This window comes from Elephas maximus, chromosome 10, assembly GCF_024166365.1.
Source record: "Elephas maximus indicus isolate mEleMax1 chromosome 10, mEleMax1 primary haplotype, whole genome shotgun sequence".
NCBI classification, from domain to species: domain Eukaryota; kingdom Metazoa; phylum Chordata; class Mammalia; order Proboscidea; family Elephantidae; genus Elephas; species Elephas maximus.
This window is the reverse complement of record NC_064828.1, coordinates 78,026,459-78,048,922: the sequence shown is the minus strand read 5'-3', so window position 1 is coordinate 78,048,922 and position 22,464 is coordinate 78,026,459. Positions and strand designations below refer to the sequence as shown.

Genomic DNA, 22,464 nt, shown 5'->3' with positions numbered 1-22,464 from the left:
ATATATTCATGACATAAACATTTACATATGTTCAGGATACAATCTAAGATTACTCAACATACAAAGAACCAGAAAAACATGACCAATCTCCAGAGAAGAGACAAACAATGAAAACCAACTGTGAGATGATTCAGATGTTGGACTTCGCAGAAAAAAGATTTTAAAGCAGTTGTTATAGCTATGTTCAACGAAGTAAAGGAAAGCATGGTTGTAGTAAATAGAGGCAATCTCAGCAGAGGGGCACAAGTCAGACCCATAGTTACGGATGTACTGATGACAAGCGAGATGGAAGCTAGAAAGTAACTCATTATCTTGGCTCATTTGGAGATTTTTATTTCAAATGACTTATACCAAAACTAAATTGAAAATTGCTTACTGATTAGGTAGTTTGTCTTTGCTCTCTGGGAACCTTGAATTGAGAGGTAGAAAGAATTTAGGAAGTTTGTTGAGGAGATGTTGCAAACAAGTATTTTCATTTTAAGGATGGAAAGGCCAGGGCTAAGTGGGCTTTTCTGTCTGAAATCCCTGATATTCGACACCAGGTCTGCTACTGGTTCTTACATAGATCAAGTTTTTCTTTTAGAAGGTAAAACACATGCTACGAAATGTTCTTGCTAAGCATCTGTAGGAGGCAGGCTACATATAAATAGGGAAGTTTTCTGTAAGGAGAAAATTGATGTACAGTGGGAACATCAAAGTCTATCTTCTGAAGTGATCTGACATGATATTACCACAAGGAAGTACTTAGAAGAGACAATCCCAAATTCATTTTGGGTCTCACACTGGTCCTTTTCTCCTTTGTTCACCAAATTCTATATATGTGAGACACATAGTTCAGAAACAGAGCCAGCTTCCTAGCCCCAAAGATTCTGATATTCTTAAAAACAGGACACAATAGAAAAGGGTACAAGTTGGTATGCAGATAAAGTGAAATGACCCAACTCCCCAAAAGTGACAATAGCCACAATAAGAAAAGTTACTAAACAATTCTGAAACGGTTAGGTTTAAAAACGGAAGTAATAGTTCCTCTGGAGGCGAGGAGTATGATTATTTCATTCAATTAAAAATAATTAAATGATGTCCAAAATAAGAGAATGAAAACTCCCAAAGACTGTTCTTAATGTACACCAACTAAACTTAGTTTTCAGTATTAAAACAGACTAATGACTCTCTGAGCTAAGATGTGATTAGTCACTCTATCAGAAGCAAAAAAGAAAAAAGCAGCAGAAAAACTATAAAACTCCTTTTTTATCATGGTTCTACCACTATAAAGCTGACCACTACATCATCCGATGATGCAAAATTACAGAAACTTTACAAAATTTCTCTTTTTAAAATTTATTTTTTGTTATCAAAGAGAATGTCCAGAAACATTAAGTACTAAAGAATCTGTTTATGACATTGTTTTACAAAAGTTCCTAATGGAGTGTCAATATTTTATTTTCACTTATTAATGATGAAGTGGATGACCTGATGTAATTACTTAAAAAAAAAAAAAATCCAGATAACCTTATAAAGGAAAAAAATAGCCGTTCTCATTCTGAATCTGTTGAGTGGAGTGAATTCAGTGGTCACACCACCACCACTGGTTAAGAATTAACTCTCCTGACAGTAGGGAGCTATTTGGGTCTTCTCATTGGGTCACACAAGTCTCTCAGATATAGGCACCATGTTTGAAGTCTCACACAAAATATGTCTGTATCACTTAAATTATACAATGTGGCAGTGTTTGTTTCATGGGACATAATCTTGAAAGAAGGGGCAAAGTAGAAAACAACCTGTTTGCATGTTATATGTGAGTACATTATTGGACTGTGCATGGATTTGAGGGCATTGCAGCCCTCGTTAAAGAAGAATTCCATCAATGAAGCATCTGTCTGTTCTCAGTTGCTATTGACGCTGGAGGTGTCTACTCGTTTAACCACACATTGTTAGGTCAGGGCCTTCTTGGTCTACTGTTTGGCTCAAATGGTTTGAACTTAGTTTGGTTGCTCACTTCTTCCATCTGAGCTTTATTTATCAGCCTCAGGATATGTGGGGTACTTGACTGTTTCTATCTTCTCTTGAACTTTGTAGGAGGGATATAGGCCCGTCCTTCCCAGTTTTCTGTTGACACCTTTAGAATAGCCATCCCAATGATTTCCAGCCACACCAATAATATCTCCAGGCTCCATGGGGATTTCATCTGCAGTTCGAGGTTGGTGAGGATAAATGGCAATCTGGTTGTGGGCATTCTGGCCTCCAAAATAGTAGATGTCATCCAAAGAATGGAAGTTTGCAGAGGCATCGGGATGCAATGTTTGCATGATTTCATAAGCAACTCGACAGACCTTGAGAAAGAATGAAAAAAAAAAAATCTGTTAATGTATAAAAGCTCTCTTTCATAGCAATTTGAAAACCCGAGGCCAAAGAAATGGGGCTCTAGGACTGAAGGGCTGAGTTGTCAGTTTATTTGTTCTCAGACGATGGTGCAAGTCAAGTTATTCTTCATCTTTGTGCTTTTATTTATTTACTTACAAATGGTTATTACAATTAAGATCTCTGGGAGAGAAAAAATACATATATATGTTGCAAGGTCCTTTAAGAATATGGGTCAGTTAATTTCAATATGACCTTTATTAAGGGCCACACAGTACTGCATGCTGGGCAATGGTGGTATAAAAATGAGTAAGACATACAGTAGTTCCTGCCCTTAAAGAATTTAAGGCTTAGGATTAGGACTGTAAATACTTGACACAAGTGCTGCCACTCTCTTTTCCTTCATTCACTGCTAACCAATCACATGCTCTTTTCTGCTGATTTAGGGCCTGGTCTCAGAACTCTTCTCAACAGAGAAGAAGGTAGTTACTGATAATCACCTGACACTGACAAGAGAGATAAAACACATCTGCTATTTCTGTTCTAAAGAGTTTTAAGTATGCAGGGTAAATAGTAGCATACTTGAACCAACATAAGCCAGACTAACCTCTGGGGAAGATATGGTATGCATATACCTGACTAGTGTAGTATCAGGGTTTCTTAAAAGGTACTTATGTCCAAAGAATACCTTCTCTGCTCACTGGATGGCAGCTACTATTCCACAATCTGAGCTGTACTTTTTTGTTTTTGAATATTTTGTTGTGTTTTAGGTGAAAGTTTACATAGCAAATTAGACTCCCATTCAACAATTCTTACACAGATTGTTTTGTGACTGGTTACAATGCTCAAAATGTGTCAGTGCTCTCATCGTTTCCACCCAGCCTACCCTGTTTCCATCCATCCAGTTTCCCTGCCCCTCCTTGTCTTCTCATCTTTGCTTCCGTGTAAATGTCGACTGTCTGGTCTCATACAGTTGATAAAGCACATTCCTCACAGGTGTTATTGTTATTTTATAGGCCAATTTATTATTTAGCTGAAAGGTGACCTCCAGGAGTGGTTTCAGTTCCAGGTTAAAAGGGTATCTTAGGGTGATAGTCTCCAGGTTCCTCTAGTCTCTATTAGTCCAGTAAGTCTGATCTTTTTTATGAATTTGCATTTTGTTCTACGTTTCTCCCATTCTAACTAGAACCTTCTATTGTGTCATGAGCTGCATTTCTTGAGCTTAATACTTAATGATGAAATTAAACTATAACTATATCCATGGAGAGGTAACATTTTGAGCAATTAATATTTTCATTACAAAGAAAATGGGTTTCAGAACTTCTTCTAAGACAAAAGACAAAATATTATCATTTTGTTTAGAAGATCCTTCCTTTAGACATCATGAATAAAGGACTCAACTCAGGTCAAATTTTCCCATATCTCTAGTTGTGGTATCTGAGTTAATGAAATTTTACTGCCTTTATTTTTTATTATTATTTTGCATTTATTTAAAATGAAACTACTAGTAGTGACTGTTAATCTGCTCAATGGAACAATTTAGGATTACCTGAAAGTCCTTTAAAACTTCAGGATTCACGAAGACCACCAAAAACTGATTGGAGATGCTAATTCTTAACTTTTACGAGCAAATGGAACTTGAATGGGCTAACCATCACCTCACCTTCTGAAAGAATTTGAATTCCAGGAACTTGAAGGGCAATTCTCAAATGTTATATTTAATTTGAAAAATGCAACTGGGTTTGAACATTACTTTAAATTTTGCAGATAGGGACTAAAATACAAAGAAATTAAGTGGTTTGTCCAAGTTCTAGTGATAGAATTACAACTAGACATAGAACCAAGACAATGAGAACTTTGCTTTCATGTTTGCTACTTTATTAATAAACTAATTTTATATTGGGAATGTTATGGGTCAACTGAGTTCCCTGGTAGAATACTGAGACTATAACAGAAAGAGGATCAAAAATATTAAACTTCAAATTCAGCCAAAGGCCCACATGGGGCAAGCAAAATCAATGACGACTCTGGAAAGGAAAAAACTAAATAATAAAAACAAAGCAATTACAATAATAGCAAACAACAATAATAATGATAAAGGCTAATATTTACCAAGCTTTTGCTAACTGCCAGACATTGTTTGTAGACATTATTTAATTTAATCATCTCAATATCCCAATAAGGTTCTATCATTACAATCATTTTACAAATGCCAAAACTAAAGCACAGTAAAGTTAAGGAATTTGCCCAAGATTATACTACCAGTTAAGTGAAAGACTTAGGTTTTGAGCCCAGGCAGTCTGTCTATACTTCTATGTATATTACCCTTTATAGATTCTGTTCTCCACATTCATATTGTCACACCAGAAGGATATAACATAAGGCTAAGGCCAGCCTTTCTTTCCAAAATGAGCCTAATGGTATTATTAAGGAGGCCTAGAAGAAGGACAGCAAAGAATTGAGCACATCTGTGTAAGTCTCAGTACCTACCTACATGTACAGTAGGTCAGTGTTCAGTCATGTATGTGTTTATTTCATTTTAGAGTTTTATGACTACAGTTGTTGTTAGGTGCTGTCAAGTCGATTTTCAACTCATAGGGACCCTGTGTGACAGACTAGAATTGCCCCATATCGTTTTCTACGCTGTAATCTTCATGGAAGCAGATTGCCAGGTCTTTCTCCCATGGAGTAGCTGGATGGTGTTCGAAGCACCAACCTTTTGTTTAGCAGCCAATCCCTTAACTGTTGCACCACCAGAGCTCCTATGACAAGAGCAGTGATTCTCAAACAGGGTAGATTTTGTTCCCCAGGGGACACGTGGCTATGTCTGAAGACATTTTTGGTTGTCACAACCTGAGATGGTGGTGCTAATGGCATATAATGGGTAGAAGCCAGGGATGCTACTAAATATCCTACAACACACAGGATGGCTCCTTGCAACAAAGAATTATGCGGCCCAAAATGCCAACAGTGCTGAAGCTGCGAAACCATGGACTAGAGGCCTAAGACCCAGGCCTATAGGGGAGGCAGTACACCTGGGAAAGTGACCGTTGATTCACTCATTCTAACAATAAGTACTCAGGAAGGTGTGGGAGATCTCAAAAACTGTTGGGAGTGACAAGGTAGGTATAATATCCCCACCATGAGACTGAAAAAGGGTGTTTCTCAAAGACAGGATCCTCACCCTAATTAAGTATTAATAGTGGATGCCTTCATGGGAACTTGAAAGCCAAGAAAGTTTTCCCTTCTGAAAAGAATTGCTGTGTGACTCCTGCTCTGTGTAGTACAGTTGTATTCTTATTCCACATTGAAGGAAGGCATAGCCTTTGCCTGGGTAGGTATCTTTCCAACAATGATACTGTTATGTAATAAAAAACTGTCCCTTTATTTTCTGAAATGGGATGTGGCTTTCCATTTTTACATTTTCTTTTCTCTGCTTCTTCTCAGGACTCAGGGATACATTTACCTTATACCAGTTTGTATTTCTTGGTAATTATCCCTAGCTTTTTCATGTGTATTTTGCTTATTAGATTCTAGATCCGGGAGAGATCTGTATCTTCAATCTCCTTTGAACTCCCCTCCACACCTAATATAATGCTGAGCACAAAATAGTCCTTTAACAGCTTGTTGAACGAACTAACCAATAAAAGTGTACATAAATTAGAGAGCAGAATAAAATCCACAATAAATATTGCTATACTGATTATTCCACTGAGTATATAAGGCTGATTGGACCAGTCATAAAAGTATACACACACCAAGCCCATAACATATAATTATCTGCAACAACTAAACTCAAAGAATGATTGCGGGTATTGCTTAAATTTACAGTTTCCTAATTGACTCAATGGCAATGGACTTGGTAGAAATGTAATAAGACTTGAAGAGGAATTACATTTACTCTTTCTTATTTCATATAAAGCAATCAAGTGAAGCAAAATGCTGTGCTTCTAAGCTGCTCAGTATCAGTGCACCGACGTGTAAAAATGGACAGATTCTGGTTATATACTGAGTGCAGACAACATCGGAAAGTATTAAGTAAGCTTAATTACTTGCTGTTTCTGTTAAATGCTGTGAATAAGCCAAGTACTTTAAACAACTTCAGTAACTGGCTTCAGTGGAGAGATATTCCAGCCATTGCTTGCAAACAGCTAAATATTCAGTGCATGGAAATAGCTATTCTATGGGATCTTTTCATTCTTTCACAAAAGGGATCATTACTAAACATCAGGAAAATTGCACCTGAGTCATGATAACTAACATTAAAAAAAAAGGTAAAAGTAAAAAAAAAAATTTCCTGACCCCAATATGACCAAAAAATACTGGCCATTTGAAAATGCCCTACTGTCACTTACCTGGGATGAAAAAGTACACACTAGGAAGTCTGCCTGGGAGAGAAAGTGTATATCCAGGATTACACCCCGAAGTGAATTTTCTGTATATCGGTTGTGCAGTCCAGCTGACCAAGAGATAGAGTTGTCACTAATAAATTCATAATTGGGGTACCTGAAAAAGAAATTTATACCTGGTCACTAAAACCACAATATCCTGTCAGGAGGCAGGCCTGCTCCTTGACCAAGAGCTCCTACTGTTTTTAACAGCAAGGAGAGCTTTAATTATGGCAATCAATAGAGTAGTCAGTGAGGCATCTTTGAGTCCATCAGTGGGGCAGAAACTGTTCTGGAATTCCCTGTGTACTAAAAGTTACTGACCTGTCATAAGAAAACACACGTACATCAAAATGTCTTTCCTCAATTTGCAAAAATTGAAAACAGGAAGATACTTAATCTTTTTATAATGAGTGACCTCTAAAAGTTTTTTCAAGCTGCTTTCATACTTGGTCACTAAGTTTTTCCTTTAGGATGTAAACATCATGACAAAACTTCATTCACATTTTTAATTTAGAATCTGTGATAATTCAACATAGGTTCAAACCCACTGCCATTAAGTCAATTCCGACTCATAGCGACCCTAAAGGACAGAGTAGAGCTGCCCCACAGGGTTTCCAAAGAGCACCTGGCAGATTTGAACTGCTGACCTTTTGGTTAGCAGCTGTAGCACTTAACCACTACGCTACCAGGGTTTCCCAACATAGGTTAGACTTTATAAATGTTTTATTGATACTATAAGTTAATAATACAAAGAAGATAAGAGATTAATATTTTAAAAGCCTGTGTGAACTAACAGTCCCCCCTTACCTCCACCCCTTCTTAAACCACCATCTATTCCCAACCTATAATTGTAATGGAAAGCCAATCTAACACACTTATGAAAGTAACTTCTTTGTAGATGTCCACCAAATAATATTTTGGTAGTATTATGATAGGACATGTATCTCGAAATGTTGAAACAGGACTTTTTTTGGAAATCACTTTGTTCAAATGACTCCACTCTGAATTAGAGGTTTAATTTTACCGTAGTAAAAGAAGTTATCAATGATTTCATTCTACTTGGATTGAAAATCAAGGCCCATGCAAGCAGCAATCAAGAAATCAAATGACATATTGCACTGAGCAAATCTGCTGCAAAAGACATCTTTAAAGTTTTAAAAAGCAAAGGTGTCACTTTGACAACTAAGGTGCACCTGACCCAAGCCATGGTCTTTTCAATTACCTCATATGCATAAGAACGATGGATAATGAAAAAAGAAGACAAAAGAAGAACTGATGTATTAGAATTGTGGTGTTGGTGAAGAATATTGCATGCACCGTGGACTGCCAGAAGGACGAACAAACCAGTCTTAGAAGAAATACAACCAGGATGCACCTTAGAAGGGAGGATGGTGAGACTTCAGCTCACTTACTTCGGACACATTATCAGGAAAGACCAATTGCTAGAAAAGGACATCAAGTCTGGTAAAGTAGAGGGTCAGAGAAAAAAAGGGAAACCCTCAATAAGACAGACTGACACAATAACCACAACAATGAACTCAAACATACCAAGGATCATGAAGATGGGTCAGGACGAGGCACTGTTTTGTTGTTATACATAAGGTTGCCACGAGTCAGACCCAAATTGAATAACTGTATCTACTTAAAAAAATAGTCTCATGAAAATTAAATACATTAAGCCATGTAAAATGCTTAGAAAAGTACCTGACATGTAGCAAATGCTCAGTAAGTATCAGCCATGACTGCTAAACATTTTCCCCCTAGATATCCACTGGTTTGATTCCTTACTTCCTTTAGGTCTCTGCTCAAATGCTGCCTTACCTCTAATGTCTTTGGCAATCCCTATCCTTTTTACCAGTTTAATTTTTCTCCATGGCTCTTATTATCATTTGTCATAATATATTATATTTACTAGTTATTTATTGTTAGCATCCATTCCACACCTGTCATCCCTAACTGGAACGTAAGCTCTATAAAGGGAGAATTTCATCTGCTTTGCTCACTGTATTATTCTCAGTACCTAGAAGAGAATATGAAATATAACAGGTTCAATAAATATTTGTTGAAAGAATAGTAGTTTCTATTTAGAAACCCTCAAACAGCAGGATTCAGTTTACATGTCTCTCTCCAACACAGTATTCCCTAAAGGTTGGGCCTGTGCCTCATTTTTCTTTGCATCACATCACCTAGTACTCCACACAATACCGTGTGAATAAATAAATGAACAAATAACTGCTACTTATGTTTGAGACTTTTTCCTAATCCCCTAACAGCTGCTTCAGGTTTTTCTTCATTTCACAGCCACCAAGGAGTTTTCCCTCATTGCCTTTCTAACGATGACTGTGAAAGCCAAGTCTCTGAGCACTGTTTTCAGACTGGTATACAGTGTTCAGATCTGTCTGGCCTCATTATTTTTGACATTTTGCCCTCCTCAGCTCAGAATCAGGGAGATGAAGGAAATGTCACATTTGTTCTAAAAAGAAAACAACCAGAAAGACTTTTAATGTGATCCTTGTGAAGCTACATATCCAGGCATGGGACAGAAACAGCAACAAATAAATATGCAAAGACTGCAGGGTGAAGGAGAGGAGGGATTGCTAAAACATACCACAGCAGATTTTATTCTTGAATAAAGATGAATTTTGTCTGCATAGTTTGGGTGCTCAGTGAAACAAAGAAAGGAGTGATCCATTTACTGGGAAGTGACACTAGCATTGATGCCCTTCCTAACTTAAATACCCCTTTCTGGAACCAAACCAAAAGTAGACCTAAGCTCCTCAGGTCTTTCTTCTACATGCAAAAAGCTGCTAAATGAAGCTTAGAGAAAGCGGCAAAACAAAACAAATAATGCGAGAGGGAGGTTTTCCATCTCTAAATAATGAGCACAGAATCTTCTGGATTTTACTGAACAAACATGCTTCTTTCTTGTCTTTTGCCCACAGGTATGTCAGCAGAGGAATTCTTGTACCTTGAGGGTGCAGAGTTTGGCAATGATAAAAAGAAAAAAATTTTTTTTTCTTCTTTCACCTTATAAACTTTATTCTTATATCACCCACAAAGGGCTAGCTCACAGTTATAAACTAACATTAATTTTTTTTTTTTCTGAAGTCCTTCCACAGACTAAGGCAGACACTCTTCTTGACTTCACTGTACCTGGTATATAAGTTCTGCAGGGAATGTATCTAATTACACTGTAATTATTTGTTACATGTGTATTGCCTACCAGTTGGGTATTTCCTGAGATTAGGAGCACCATATTATCTTTTACTTACCTTTGTATTTTTAGTGCCCTGTGCTGTGTTTGGGGAAACCCTGGTGGCATAGTGGTTAAGTGCTACGGCTGCTAACCAAAAGGTCAGCAGTTTGAACCCGTCAGGTGCTCCTTGGAAACTCTATGGGGCAGTTCTACTCTGTCCTGTAGGGTCACTATGAGTCGGAATTGACTCGATCGCAGTGGGTGATGTGGTGGACTGTGTTTGGCACATCATAGGAATTAAAAAGAAAAGTAGTGAAGAAATTTAGTACTCCAATAAAAAATTTTTTTTTTTTTTTTTTTATAGCTGAGCCTTCATCTCACAGGGCAACCAAACACTACAAAAACATTTTAACAATTTTTTTTTGCTTCTATCTATGTCAAAGAACCTAATTTTAGGAAGAACTCATACAGCATTTTTGGTAAAGAGCAAACCTAACCATGTAAATATTTAATCTGGGAAACTTATAAAAGCTTGCTTTTCCTCCTATGTCATTCCTATTACCAATTTTCACAATCTTGGAAGACAATATTGGCTAGTCAACTTTAAAAGGACTGAGTCTGCCTCATTTCCTTGACTGCTAATGATTCTGTGATTTAAACATTCTAATAGTAATTATCTAAAAGAGATATTGCCACATTAGCAATGGCTGCCACAGTCACTTGGACACTAGTGCTAATATATCGTGGGTGAACTCAATCTTAACCTTGAGAAACCCGACGTACAATACCAACCAGCAAAGCATTAACTGCTCATCTTCACACAGAGGCCACATGTATGAAGCTAATCTTGACTGCCTTTTCAAAGGATAAGCTAACCCTCAAAATGGAGTCTCCTCTGACTGTGTGAACTCTATCATTTAATTTTAATTTTTATCTCTTTACGCTCTTGAAGCAGAAAATGACCTTGGGCACTATATACCTTGTTGAGAGATTAGTTCATGCTTTTGGTCTTCTAAGACAATGACAGAGCTTTTATAATTTGTTTAGGTATCAAAACCAAAGAGAAGTAAAGCACAATTAATTTAGAGTGGAAAATCACCGAAATAAAAGAATGAAGAAGAGAACAGCATTTAAATTCCTGAGGAAAATCCTTGAAATGACTCAGGAATTTAAAGAATTTCCCAAAAGGAAAAAACTATACATAAAATGTGATAACTGCATTTATTTACAGAATATGGAGAAAAGTGGTGCCTGGATTATTATGGGGAGAGAAGTTATAGCTGCTGACTACAAAGATGAATTTCAAGTTGAATTATTCCCACAGTCCAGGTAGATACTGCCAACTGTGCTATAAGGGTTGGGTGGTATAAAAATGACATGCTGCATACACTGTGGATCAAAAGTTGTAAAAGTGTTCATATCCTTTAATCTAAATACTTTCAAGTCTAGAAGTCTAGCAGAAAGAAACAATGTGGATAATCTCGCATCTATTGTAGCATTGTTTATAAATGTAAATAATTGGAGATAACATAACTGTTCTATATTAGGAAAATGGTCAAATAAGTAATGGCAAATCCATATAGTGAATATGTAGTCAGTAAATAAAAAGACATTAACGGTGATTTTTTACTGACCCAGAAAAAAAGGAACTACTGTATTAAATGAAAAAAAGTCAAATTATATAGAATATGATCAACTACTAAAAATGTGACTCTATAAACAACTGGAAGGCATATGTCAGCATGTGCACAGTTGCTGCCACTGGTAATGGGATTCTGCATAATATTTTTCCTTCCTTGTATATTTTCCAATTTCCGTATTTTCTAATGAGCGTGCATTATTCTGCTAACCAAGGAAAAAAGCCTATCATGCATTCGACAACAAGCAGTGTTTTAAAATAAAGGAGCAGAGTGAACTATTTCCACTTTTTCTGTAGGTCTGAACATCAAAATGGAAAAATGTGAAATTTTCTTCTATTTTGTGCCCAAGCATTCATTTAATCGCTAACTCTTATATTAATCCATGGTTATACTTGGCTAATAAATTTCTTGGCCCTTTGCTTTTATTTATATACAGCGATTTGTAGCACGTTAATTTAGATTCTTAGGAGTTAGAAACAGGATTTAACTTATTATCCAATGACTTGGATAAACACCTGAACTACAGCACTCATTCTAAATTTGTTTCTCTTTTGTGACATAAAAAGGGGTGAAGAAATATGCTAATTAATTAAGCAGCCAAAACCAAAACAAACAACCCAAATCCATTGCCATCAAGTGGATACCAACTCACAGCAAACCTACAGGACAGAGCAGAACTGCCCCCTAGGATTTCCAAGGCTCTAAATCTTTACAGAAGCAGACTGCCACATCTTCTTCCGGAGTATTGGCTGGTGGGTTCGAACTGCCAAACTTTCAGTTAGCTGAGCACTTAACCACTGCCTCACCAGGGCTCCTTATTAAACAGCCAAATAGGTTAAATGCTTAACTGCTAATAAAATGTTTTCAAATTAATGGGATTAAAACACACACACATACACACAATTTACTATTTATTGGGCATTTACTAGTGGTGGGAACTGTGCAAAGTGCTTATAGTCTAGTGAGGGAGACAGAGGTAAGCAAGTACTAAACGCCATGACAGAAGAATGTACAGAGTGTTTTAGGGGCGCAGAGGGGCACTTAACCCAGTCAAGGGTTCAGGGGTGATTTGTCAAGAAGGTGGTATCTGAGCAGAGCTAAGGCTGCAATTTTCTCCTCCCTTATTCTCTACTGTCACATACATTTAATAAATCCTGTATTTACTGGTAGTAAATAAAGGCCAAATACAGGTCCACTCAGGTTGTATAATGAGAAATTCCAATTAAGATCAACACTTTTTCTATGTGTTTTCATAACGCCCCGAGCTTAACCCTATAGTAGCACCACTCACACTTCGTGTAATTGTCTGTTCCCCACTAAATTGTAAGTCCCTTGAGAGCAGGCTATCATGGAAACCCCAGCAGCTAGCACAGTGTCTGAAATATACGTAGTCTTCATAAATGATGGTTATTGTATAATACATACTAATAGTCCTTTTTCCTCCCTTTACAGAACTCATCTTTTGACCCTTTACCTTTCTTTAGTATAAATGTAGTATAAATCTTATACATTTAATATAAATGTATAAGATGAAAACTCTTTATCTCACATATATGTTCAGTTGCCTGTAATTGTGAGTGAAGATAGTGAGATAAGAAGGGCAAGCAACGGTGTGTTTTATTGGTAACAATCCGGTATAGTTATTCAGCAAACACTTTTAATGATGATGACTGGTGATGATTCATATGTCAGTGGTTGGGTTCATTTCAGTTTTTATTGTTACAAGGCATTATCAAATATGGATAATAAAATAGGCTTTGATTAGATTAATAATTTCACAAATATACAATCATATGAATAAAAAAACTCCAATAATTAGTAATGACATTATAACAAGAACCACAAATCATGGGATTAAGAATCTTTTCCAACTAAAAGAGGAAATCCCATTCTAGAATCACTAGTTGGTCTAACTTACTTTGTTTTTGCCTCCTTTAATAAAGAGGGGTCATCTGTGGCCAAATATACTCTTTTTTTGTCCACCTGCATCCTGCGTGCGAGAAGCTGAAAATGTTCTTCAACATGCACCATGTACTCCTCGATGGGATGGAAGGCTGCTTCTGTTCCCACTTTGTCTGTACGTCTGACATGGACTCTGGGGGCAGAGGGAGAAATTCAGATTCTGCTGATAATGTTTTGATCCACTAGGCGCTTCATGGGTACTCAACTTTATACCCCTACTCATGTGTGTTCATAACACCCCATGCTTAACCCTATAGTAGCACTATAGCATTTTTAAACCAATGTTTTGTTCACGTTTACCATTAGGAAAAACAAAATAAATATTAAACAACTCAAACACATATATTCTAAATATATTTGCAAGGCATGTTAAATAATACAAGAGGAATTAGAAAATAAACGAAGCCTTTGAAGAACACTTTCTTATGGAGAAAGTAATTGGCATATGAGGAATAAGGGGAGATTCCAGAGTTATAGTCCATACTAAGAGGCAAAATACCAACCAGCCTTCCAGAAAAAAATGGATATAACTTATAAGATTTTTGAGACAAAGGGATACCAGGATTCACAGATGTTATTATAGACCATTAAAGATATTGGTAATATTCTGAGACCAAGTTTTTTGTGCCCCCCTCCCTTCATTCTACTACACTGGAACTGATAGCTTGTAGAATTTAAAGTTGCCCAGTGAAATGTCACAGACCTGCATGAACTCTTCCTATACCACAGTCAAAGCCAAAGCCGGCAAGCCATTTAAGGGATTTTACTATTTTAAGTTTATGGAACCATCCACCCCTTTTGTTGTATGCATGAATTTCCTTTTTCTGTTTTTTACTCGATCAAATGCAAGCAGATACTGGTCTCATCTGTCCTGTTTAAGAAAGGCTCTGAACTCGTAAAACTGAGGACACAGATTTACATTGTCCTGTACTGAAAAAGACATTGACTTCCAAAGTATCCTCCTCACATGTTGGTGCTTCCAAGGTAATTGTAATGGGAATAAGAATAGTAAGAGTTACAGTTTGTTTTCACAAATTGAAAGGCTCTCCTTAAATTCACCCCTCCCTCCCGCTCCCATTACTACAAAAAAAAAAAAAAAAACCCATTACTAAATCAAACCAAAATCAAACATGTTGCCGTCAAGTGGATTCCAACTCATAGTGACCCTCCAGGACAGAGCAGAACTGCCCGATAGGGTTTCTAAGGAGCAAGTGGTAGACTTGAACTGCCAACCTTTTGTTTAGCAGCCAAGCTCTTAACCACTGCATCACCAGGGCTCCAAACCACTATTCCAATGTGGAAAAGGAAAAAGATTTATTTTCCTTTGGGTCACAATATATTGGCACCTATTACTTTGACTCTCCTGAAACCTCAATGCCGGACTGGGACGACAAGCATACGCCAAGCCTAAAACTAGCTTTTTATTATGAATTTGGAGTGAGGCTTTGATTTTACCAGAGTTACTTACTCTACATCTTTGTGGCTAGTCTTTCCTGTGCATTCCATACTATAGTCCAGTGTGGATACGATTACATAAACACCTACTCTATCATCTTTTCCTTCTCACACCCTTTTTTTCTTATGCATTTTTTATTGTGGTAAAAATACAAACACTAAAATATTCTCTAATTCAACAATTTCTACGTGCAAAATTCAGTGACACTGATTACATTCTTCATATTGTACAACCATTATCACTCTCCTTTTCCAAGTTATTCCACCATCATTAACATAAACTCAATGTCCCCTAAGCAAAAATCCCGTTTTACCCCTCCCTTCCACCCCGGTAACCACTAATAACCTTTGGTTTCTAAATATTTGCTTATCTCATATAAACGAGATCATACAGTATTTGTCCTTCTGCGATTAACTTATTTCACTCAACGTAAGGTTTTTAAGGTTCATCTGTGTTGTGGCAGGTATCAGGACTCCATTTCTCTTTATGGCTGAGTAATATTTTATTGTATATATGTACCACATTTTGCTTATCCATTCATCTGCTGATGAACATTTAGGCTGTTTCCACCTATTGGCTATTGTGAAAAGTGCTGCAATGAACACTGGTGTACAGGTTTCTGTTTGTGTTCCTGCTTTCAATTCATTTGCGTATTTACCTGGGATTGGACTTGCTGGGTCATATGGCAGTTCTATGTTTCAACTTTTTGAGGAACTGTCAAATTGTTTTCCACAGTGGCTGTACCATTTTACATTCCCACCAGCAATGGATGAGGGTTCCAATTCCACATCCTCACCGACACCTGCTGTTTTTTGTTTTCTTAATCATTGACATTCTATTAGGGGTTGGATAATATCTCAAAATTAATTCGCATTTCCCTAATGGGAAACCCTGGTGGCATAGTGGTTAAGAATTATGGCTGCTAACCAAAAGGTCGGCAGTTCAAATCCACCAGGTACTCCCTGGAAACCCTATGGGGCAGTTCTACTCTGTCCTCATAGGGTCACTGTGAGTCAGAATCGACTTGATGGCAACAGGTTTGGTGTTTTTGTTTTTTTAATGGCTAATGACATTGAGCATCTTTACACGAGGTTGTTGGTCATTTGAATACCTTCTTTGGTGAAATGTTCGTTCAAGTCCTTTGCTTATTTTCTGATTGAGTTGGTTGTCTTTTTGTTGTTACCCACATGCTTCTTAATCACTGTTTTTCTTGGCGAATTAGAATTGTTCAGAGATAAAGTGGGGCAGAAAGAACAATTCCACTGAGTTTCAATAAAAAGTTTCATGAGAGAAAACACTATTTGATATTCTGACTTCACTATACAATTTCTTTAGCGCTAGCTTTTTTTTTTTTTTAGCAGTAACTTCTCTATATATGAAGAGTAAGATACAGCAAGGGAAGATGTAGGGCAGAAAATATGAAAGTAAAAATAAAGGAGATGTGTAATATTAGGACGGACAGCCAAAGAAAAAGAGCATTTGAGAGTGGCATAGCACTACTAAGTAATTTTCTCAATTTTCCAAGTACTCCTTAAATTCAGCCTGGATCAATGATTTTAGAGAGGACCATAACAGAATTTTTACAGAAGAATCAGAATGTGCATGTTAGACCTTTGAAAAATGTTAGAAGTCATTTAATATAACTCCTTCATCTGACTTTAAAGGAAATGATGTTTCTGAAGACTTTTCAGTGAACAAAAAGATAATATAACCTGCAATTACAGTCCTGGATGTACACCAAAAAGAACTGAAGCAGAAACTCAAACAGATACTTGTACACCAATGTTCATTGTAGCATTATTCACAATGGCCAAAAGGTGGAAATAACCCAAATGGCTATCAACAATAAACAAACAAAATGTGGTATACACATGCAATGGAATGTTATCCAGTCATAAAGGGAAATGAAATTGATACATTTTTTTATATAACATGGATGAAACTTGAAAACATTATGCTACGTGAAATAACCCAGACACAAAGAGACACATATGGTATGATACCACCTACATGAAATACCTAGCACAGGCAAAAGCATAGAGACAGATCAGGGGCCAGAAGATGGGGGTAATGGGGAGTTATTGCTTAGTGGGTACAGAGAATTTCTGTTTGGGGTGATGAAAAAGTTTTAGAAATAAATAGTGGGAATGACTGCACAAAGTTGTGAATATAGTTAAGGCCATTAAATTATACACTTAACAATGGTTAAAATGGTAACTTTATGTCATATACATTTTATCACAAATAAAACTATAGATAATATAAGGCAGGTTTCTCCTACATACATTTCAACTGAGTCTTCACAAAAGTAAAAGTTATTTGTGTACTTGCCTGATTTTCACTATTAGATATCAAGCTCTTTCAGGGCAGGACGTTTGATTTTATTCATTCCCAATTGCACCAAACACAATGAATAAATGAATGAATTACTGATAGACAAACACAAAAATATTTATTGTGTTAGTGGAAACATGAGATACAATCTGACCTCATTAAAAAAAAGAGGAAAGAGAGGCCCAGAATGATCAAGTAAGGTACCCAAAGCCACATGATTTGTTAGTATTGGAAGCTAGATGGGGCTCTCAAATTCTTGAGTCTTAGTCCACTCCTCTTTCTATTACAGCAGATTATCTCAATATACAAATAGCTGCCTGTGAGACTTCAATTTTCTATATTTGGTAAACTCTTAACTTTGTGGATTGTTGATGGTAAATGGATAAGGATAGCTTTCTAGTATATAAAACTACAGGAAATCCAAACAAAGTTGAGAAGATTCATCTCTTGCTGAAAGAAAATCATATAATGCATCTCAAAGACAACATACAAATTTGGATTGTACACTGTTAATTGAACTATGTATCTTTGCATGGGTAAACTGGTGTTGCAGGAAGAGCAATGTGGTATTGTAAGTGAGAATTGAACTGGGTTTAAGTCCTAGTTTTCCCTTTATTAATTCTGGAACTTTTGGCAAAGATTTTATTTCTCTGTACCTTAGCTTTCTCATCTGTAAAATGGTTGTCTCTACCTACTTCACAGGACTATGTTACAGGATCAATGAGATAATGTGACTGTAGGTATTTTGGTAACTCAACTACTATACTATTATCTTTCTCCAACCTTCAATACCCTGTTCAAACATTGTAGCTATGACGCCTTTCCTAATCCAGACAGAAGTACTTTATCCCTTTCCTAACCTCCTATAATATTTTCTATGCTTTTCTCAAGGTATTTATCACTTCTACCCTGTATAATGCTTACTTGTGTCTCTTCTACTAAAGACTATAATGTAATGGGCAGGAAAGAAGTCACTTAAAAATTAATTAATCTCTGTCCCTCACAATAGCAGGTATTCAATAAATGGTCTGTAAACAAAGTGAATGAATCAACATGTTTATTAATATTAATTAATGGCTGACTTTATTATAACTAGTATAGGCTGTAGAATTCCACAGGCTAATCTAGGAGTCTAATTTCAGAAATATTTAAGCATCAATATCTCTGAATGGTAATAATATTTTATGGTGCATTTCTTTCACAGAACCAAAATCCTTTTTTCATCCTTACATCATTACATTATCATCTTTAGGGCAGGTATTACCTTCCCCATTTTACAGATGGAAAAATGAAAACCTAATATTATTATTAAGTAACTTGGCCCAGAATCATTCAACTAGGGAAAAGCCAGGAATATTTCCCAGGTTGCTTAACTCTCAGTCCAGTATTCTTTCCATTAGCTCTAACGACACTTTCCATGGTGTGAAATATGTATGGTATCAGGACCCAGGAAAACTCCTCTTTATATGTTTTATTTATGTGTACAAGGGCATATGCTTGTCAGCAAAGATTTTCTTTTTTGAATTTTTCTTACTTGCAGAATTCCTGGTAAATCTCCCTTAACCAAGCAAAAGACTGAATATATACATAGATGATAACTCCCTAGCGGGTCAAGAGAGAATTTTAAATAATAATTTAAACATTATTTCATATTACAAATAATACTCTAATTCTCAAGATAGTTTCTAGGGCAGAAATGAAAACAACATAAAAAATGCAAAATAATCACCAATGGCAATTAATGAAGCCTAAAAATAAGGGAGGAAAAAAAAATAGCACTAGAAAAGCTGTAAAATGTGACTGCTTCATCTTACAGCTCTATTAAGGTGAGACAGGAGTCATGTATTATAGCCAATAAAATAAAATTTTGCTAGGCTTCTCCAGGAAAGACAGCTAATTTCAGAAGTATGGGTTTAATATATTTGACGAATGAATAAATTAAAAAGGGTGACAACGTACGATGACTTAGCTATTCTAAGTGAACAAAGGAAGAGGAGTCTTTCTGCAACCTAAGGTGAACTCTGGAAACTTTGTTCCTCGGTAGGGCTATGAAAATTAGACTAGCCTTTTACGACATCCTGTAAATGCATATAACAGTGCTGCTACATATCACTGTATAAGGAGCAAATCAGATTCTTACCCAATAACTGGATGTTGGAAGCCAAGCTTCTTGGTGGCCTCTTCTATTTCCTTTTCCAGCCAAGGTTGTGGGCGGATCAAGTATTTGACAAACTGGGACACCCACCACACTGCAGGATCACCATGGACTCGAACGAGTCGATCTGCAAGGTCTTCTGGTACAGCCAGGGGTAAATACGGAGGTCGGGGATGAAGACTGTCTACGATGGGGAGCTCAACCACCTGAACATTTTTGTCTTTCACTTCACCTGAGAGAATATCAAAATACATCATCACCATCCTGTATTCCTCTTACAACTACCACTGAACAAGCATTTATTCTGGGTGCTTTCATCTTCATAGCTAAAGAATTATGATAACTTTTACTTTACAGAGGAAAAAAAAAAAAGTTCCGTGAAGTTAAATAATGTGCCCAAGGTACTCAAGCGAAAGTGACAGAGCTGAGTTTCACATTAAGCTGCTATGCCCCTCAAGTCCATGGCCTTTTTTATCATAATATGCTGCCACATCAGTACCTCATACCCCTGGTAGGGATAGTATCTGGCACCCAAAATATCTAACCAGAGAATAGCTATGTTGCCAGGAGACACAGCTAGCTAGCTGGGTAAGGTACTGTTGTTATTGCTGTTTTTGAATCAAGTATTCTCAAAACTTCCGACTTGTCATTATAGCAAATGGTTCTTGCATTACTTTGAAGTACAATGATTCTGGGAATACTTAATGATTATAATTTTAAGCTAAGCATACATGTCTTTTGAAAAAAAAATAGATAATTTTAAAATTAGATAATTTTAAAGTCTTTTTTTTCCTTTGGCCAAAATAGACCTATTATATTTTCAGTTATGATAATAATACAATCTCTGTTGCATGTTTACCTCACTATTAATTTAAAATTACAACAGAGATTAGACGCTAATTTTTACAGATGATGATTACTTTCAGAATTCAACTTCTCTATATCATTAATGTTATTGCTAGTGTATCAACTTTATAATGCAAAGATAAGCAAGAAGAAATCAAAATGCAGTAGCCAGCATCCCTAGAGTTTATTTTACATATTAAAGACCACATAGTAATAACCAGAAGACACAAAGATACCAGCCAGATATCACTACCATAAAATGTACTGAATTAAATTTTCAGTAGCAGAAAATATTAACCTGAACATACAAAATAACTACAGTTAAGATGTTGTCATTGTGCATAATGAATTGGAATTACAGTAATCACTAGAAAAAAAAAAATCACTGGACCATTAAAAAAAAAATACACTCTTGAAAAATAAACCTAGAATGCATTTAAAATGTATAAATAAAACACAGTCCTCAAATTCTATTTTTCTGCATATATGCAAAATGTTTTAAAAGTAAATTAAATGATCTGGGCATGTAGTCAATCAACTGCATGGTTATTAGAAAGTAGGCTTGGTATAACTAAGAAATAAAAACCTCTAGTTAATATTCTCTCTGATATGTAAAACTCATTTCAGGATTCTTAGAACAAAGCCCTTGGAGCAGACATTTGTTGCACGAATAAATGGCAATAAAAATCTTTACCACCAGTACTGCAGTTCATCTAGGGTATCAATAAAGAGTTGGGCACCTTTATCAGACAAGAAACTATAATTTAAGAGAGTGTGAAGAAAAAGTGAGCTGCGTTTTAAATTAAGCTCTAATAGTCTCCCCAACACTAGGAAAATTGGGGTGCTTTTCCTGATGTTCCCTGGCTCATGAAGTTTTGCAGTGGGTTGCTAATCTAAAGGTTGGTGGTTCAAACCCACCCAGTGGCACTGTAGAAGAAAGGCCTGGCAATCTGCTTTCATAAAGATTATAGCCAAGAAAATCCTATGGAGCAGTTCTACTCTGTAACACATGGGGTTGCCACTAGACAGAATCAATTCAAGAGTAATGGGTTTGATTTTTGTTTTTTGTTTGTTTGTTTTCCTGATGTTGATTAGAGAAGTAACACATGTATGATGCGTAAAGCGGAAAAAATAGGAAGAGGGATAAGCAGTTAATTTTTATAAAAATAAATTAAGAAAGAAAGAAAAATAGAAGGGAGGGAAAGAAGGAGGAAGAAAAAGACCCAGATCTCTCACATATTATCCTAAATTCTGCTTCCATAAACAAAAGTAAACTTAGTAGGGCTGCTTTCCTTTTTGTAACTTTTATCTGTATAACTTGCTCAAAATTTCACTTAAATGAAAGCATTACCATAGGATTTGCCTCAAGGCCTAAACTTCATTACAGTTAGTCCTACTAACAGCTTTCAGAAAAAAATGGAAACTATACCCATGCCTTCAAAACAGAGAACTTGGTTCATTTTTGTTGATTCTTTGTTGATTCATTAATTTACTTGTTCATAAATATTTACTGAACACAACTGTATGCCAAACACTCTACTAGTCACTTACAAGATTAGTGCCTAGGAACAAAGTTCTTATTCTTCAAGTAATATCCACTGAAGATTTCTAGCTTAAAAACTTCACACAGAACTAGACTGTTTTCAGTGGGAAAAAAATTAAAAATAAAAAAATCTTCAAGACACTATAATAAACAGATAGACTATCAAAAAGATATTAATATTCAACTGCCTGGTAAAATATTAAGAAAAGGGTATTTATATTTACAAACAAAAAAATAAGCACAGAATGTCCTATGCTAGAAGGTCCCTTCTTTCAACTGGTTTACCATATAACATTTTTTATTCTATCGGAATACATAGTGAAAAGGATTTACATCTGGAAAAGAGCCTAGAGATAATCTCTTCCAGTGTTTTTTAAACTTCATTCACTTATATGCCACCTTTACAATCTTTACTATATCTGTGTACTACCTATACTATTTTAAAAATTAACTCATTTTTTAAAACTGAAATGAATTTATTTTATAGAAGGTAACCAAAAACATAAACACATTGAAAATTAAACCATGTTATTAAACTTCTATATAGATACTATTACTTACGGAGGTATCTGAACCCAAAGCC

The 22,464-nt window shown here is 36.1% G+C and overlaps 1 protein-coding gene across 8 annotated transcripts in view; it reads right to left on the bottom strand.

The window, feature by feature from the left end:
• Positions 1–1,275: 1,275 nt before the first annotated feature.
• FUT8 (fucosyltransferase 8) overlaps positions 1,276–22,464 on the bottom strand; it is a 367,182-nt gene continuing 345,993 nt past the window's right edge. For 7 of the 8 annotated variants that reach the window (XM_049899432.1, XM_049899426.1, XM_049899429.1 and 4 more), the window contains 4 exons: positions 19,478–19,724; positions 13,504–13,680; positions 6,714–6,864; positions 1,276–2,330 (listed from right to left, as the gene is read on the bottom strand). In XM_049899432.1, coding sequence (XP_049755389.1) covers positions 2,013–2,330; positions 6,714–6,864; positions 13,504–13,680; positions 19,478–19,724 — 893 coding nt within the window. In that variant the 3' untranslated portion in view covers positions 1,276–2,012. The remainder of the gene's footprint in view (positions 2,331–6,713; positions 6,865–13,503; positions 13,681–19,477; positions 19,725–22,464) is intronic. The other variant, XM_049899434.1, reaches the window with a different exon arrangement.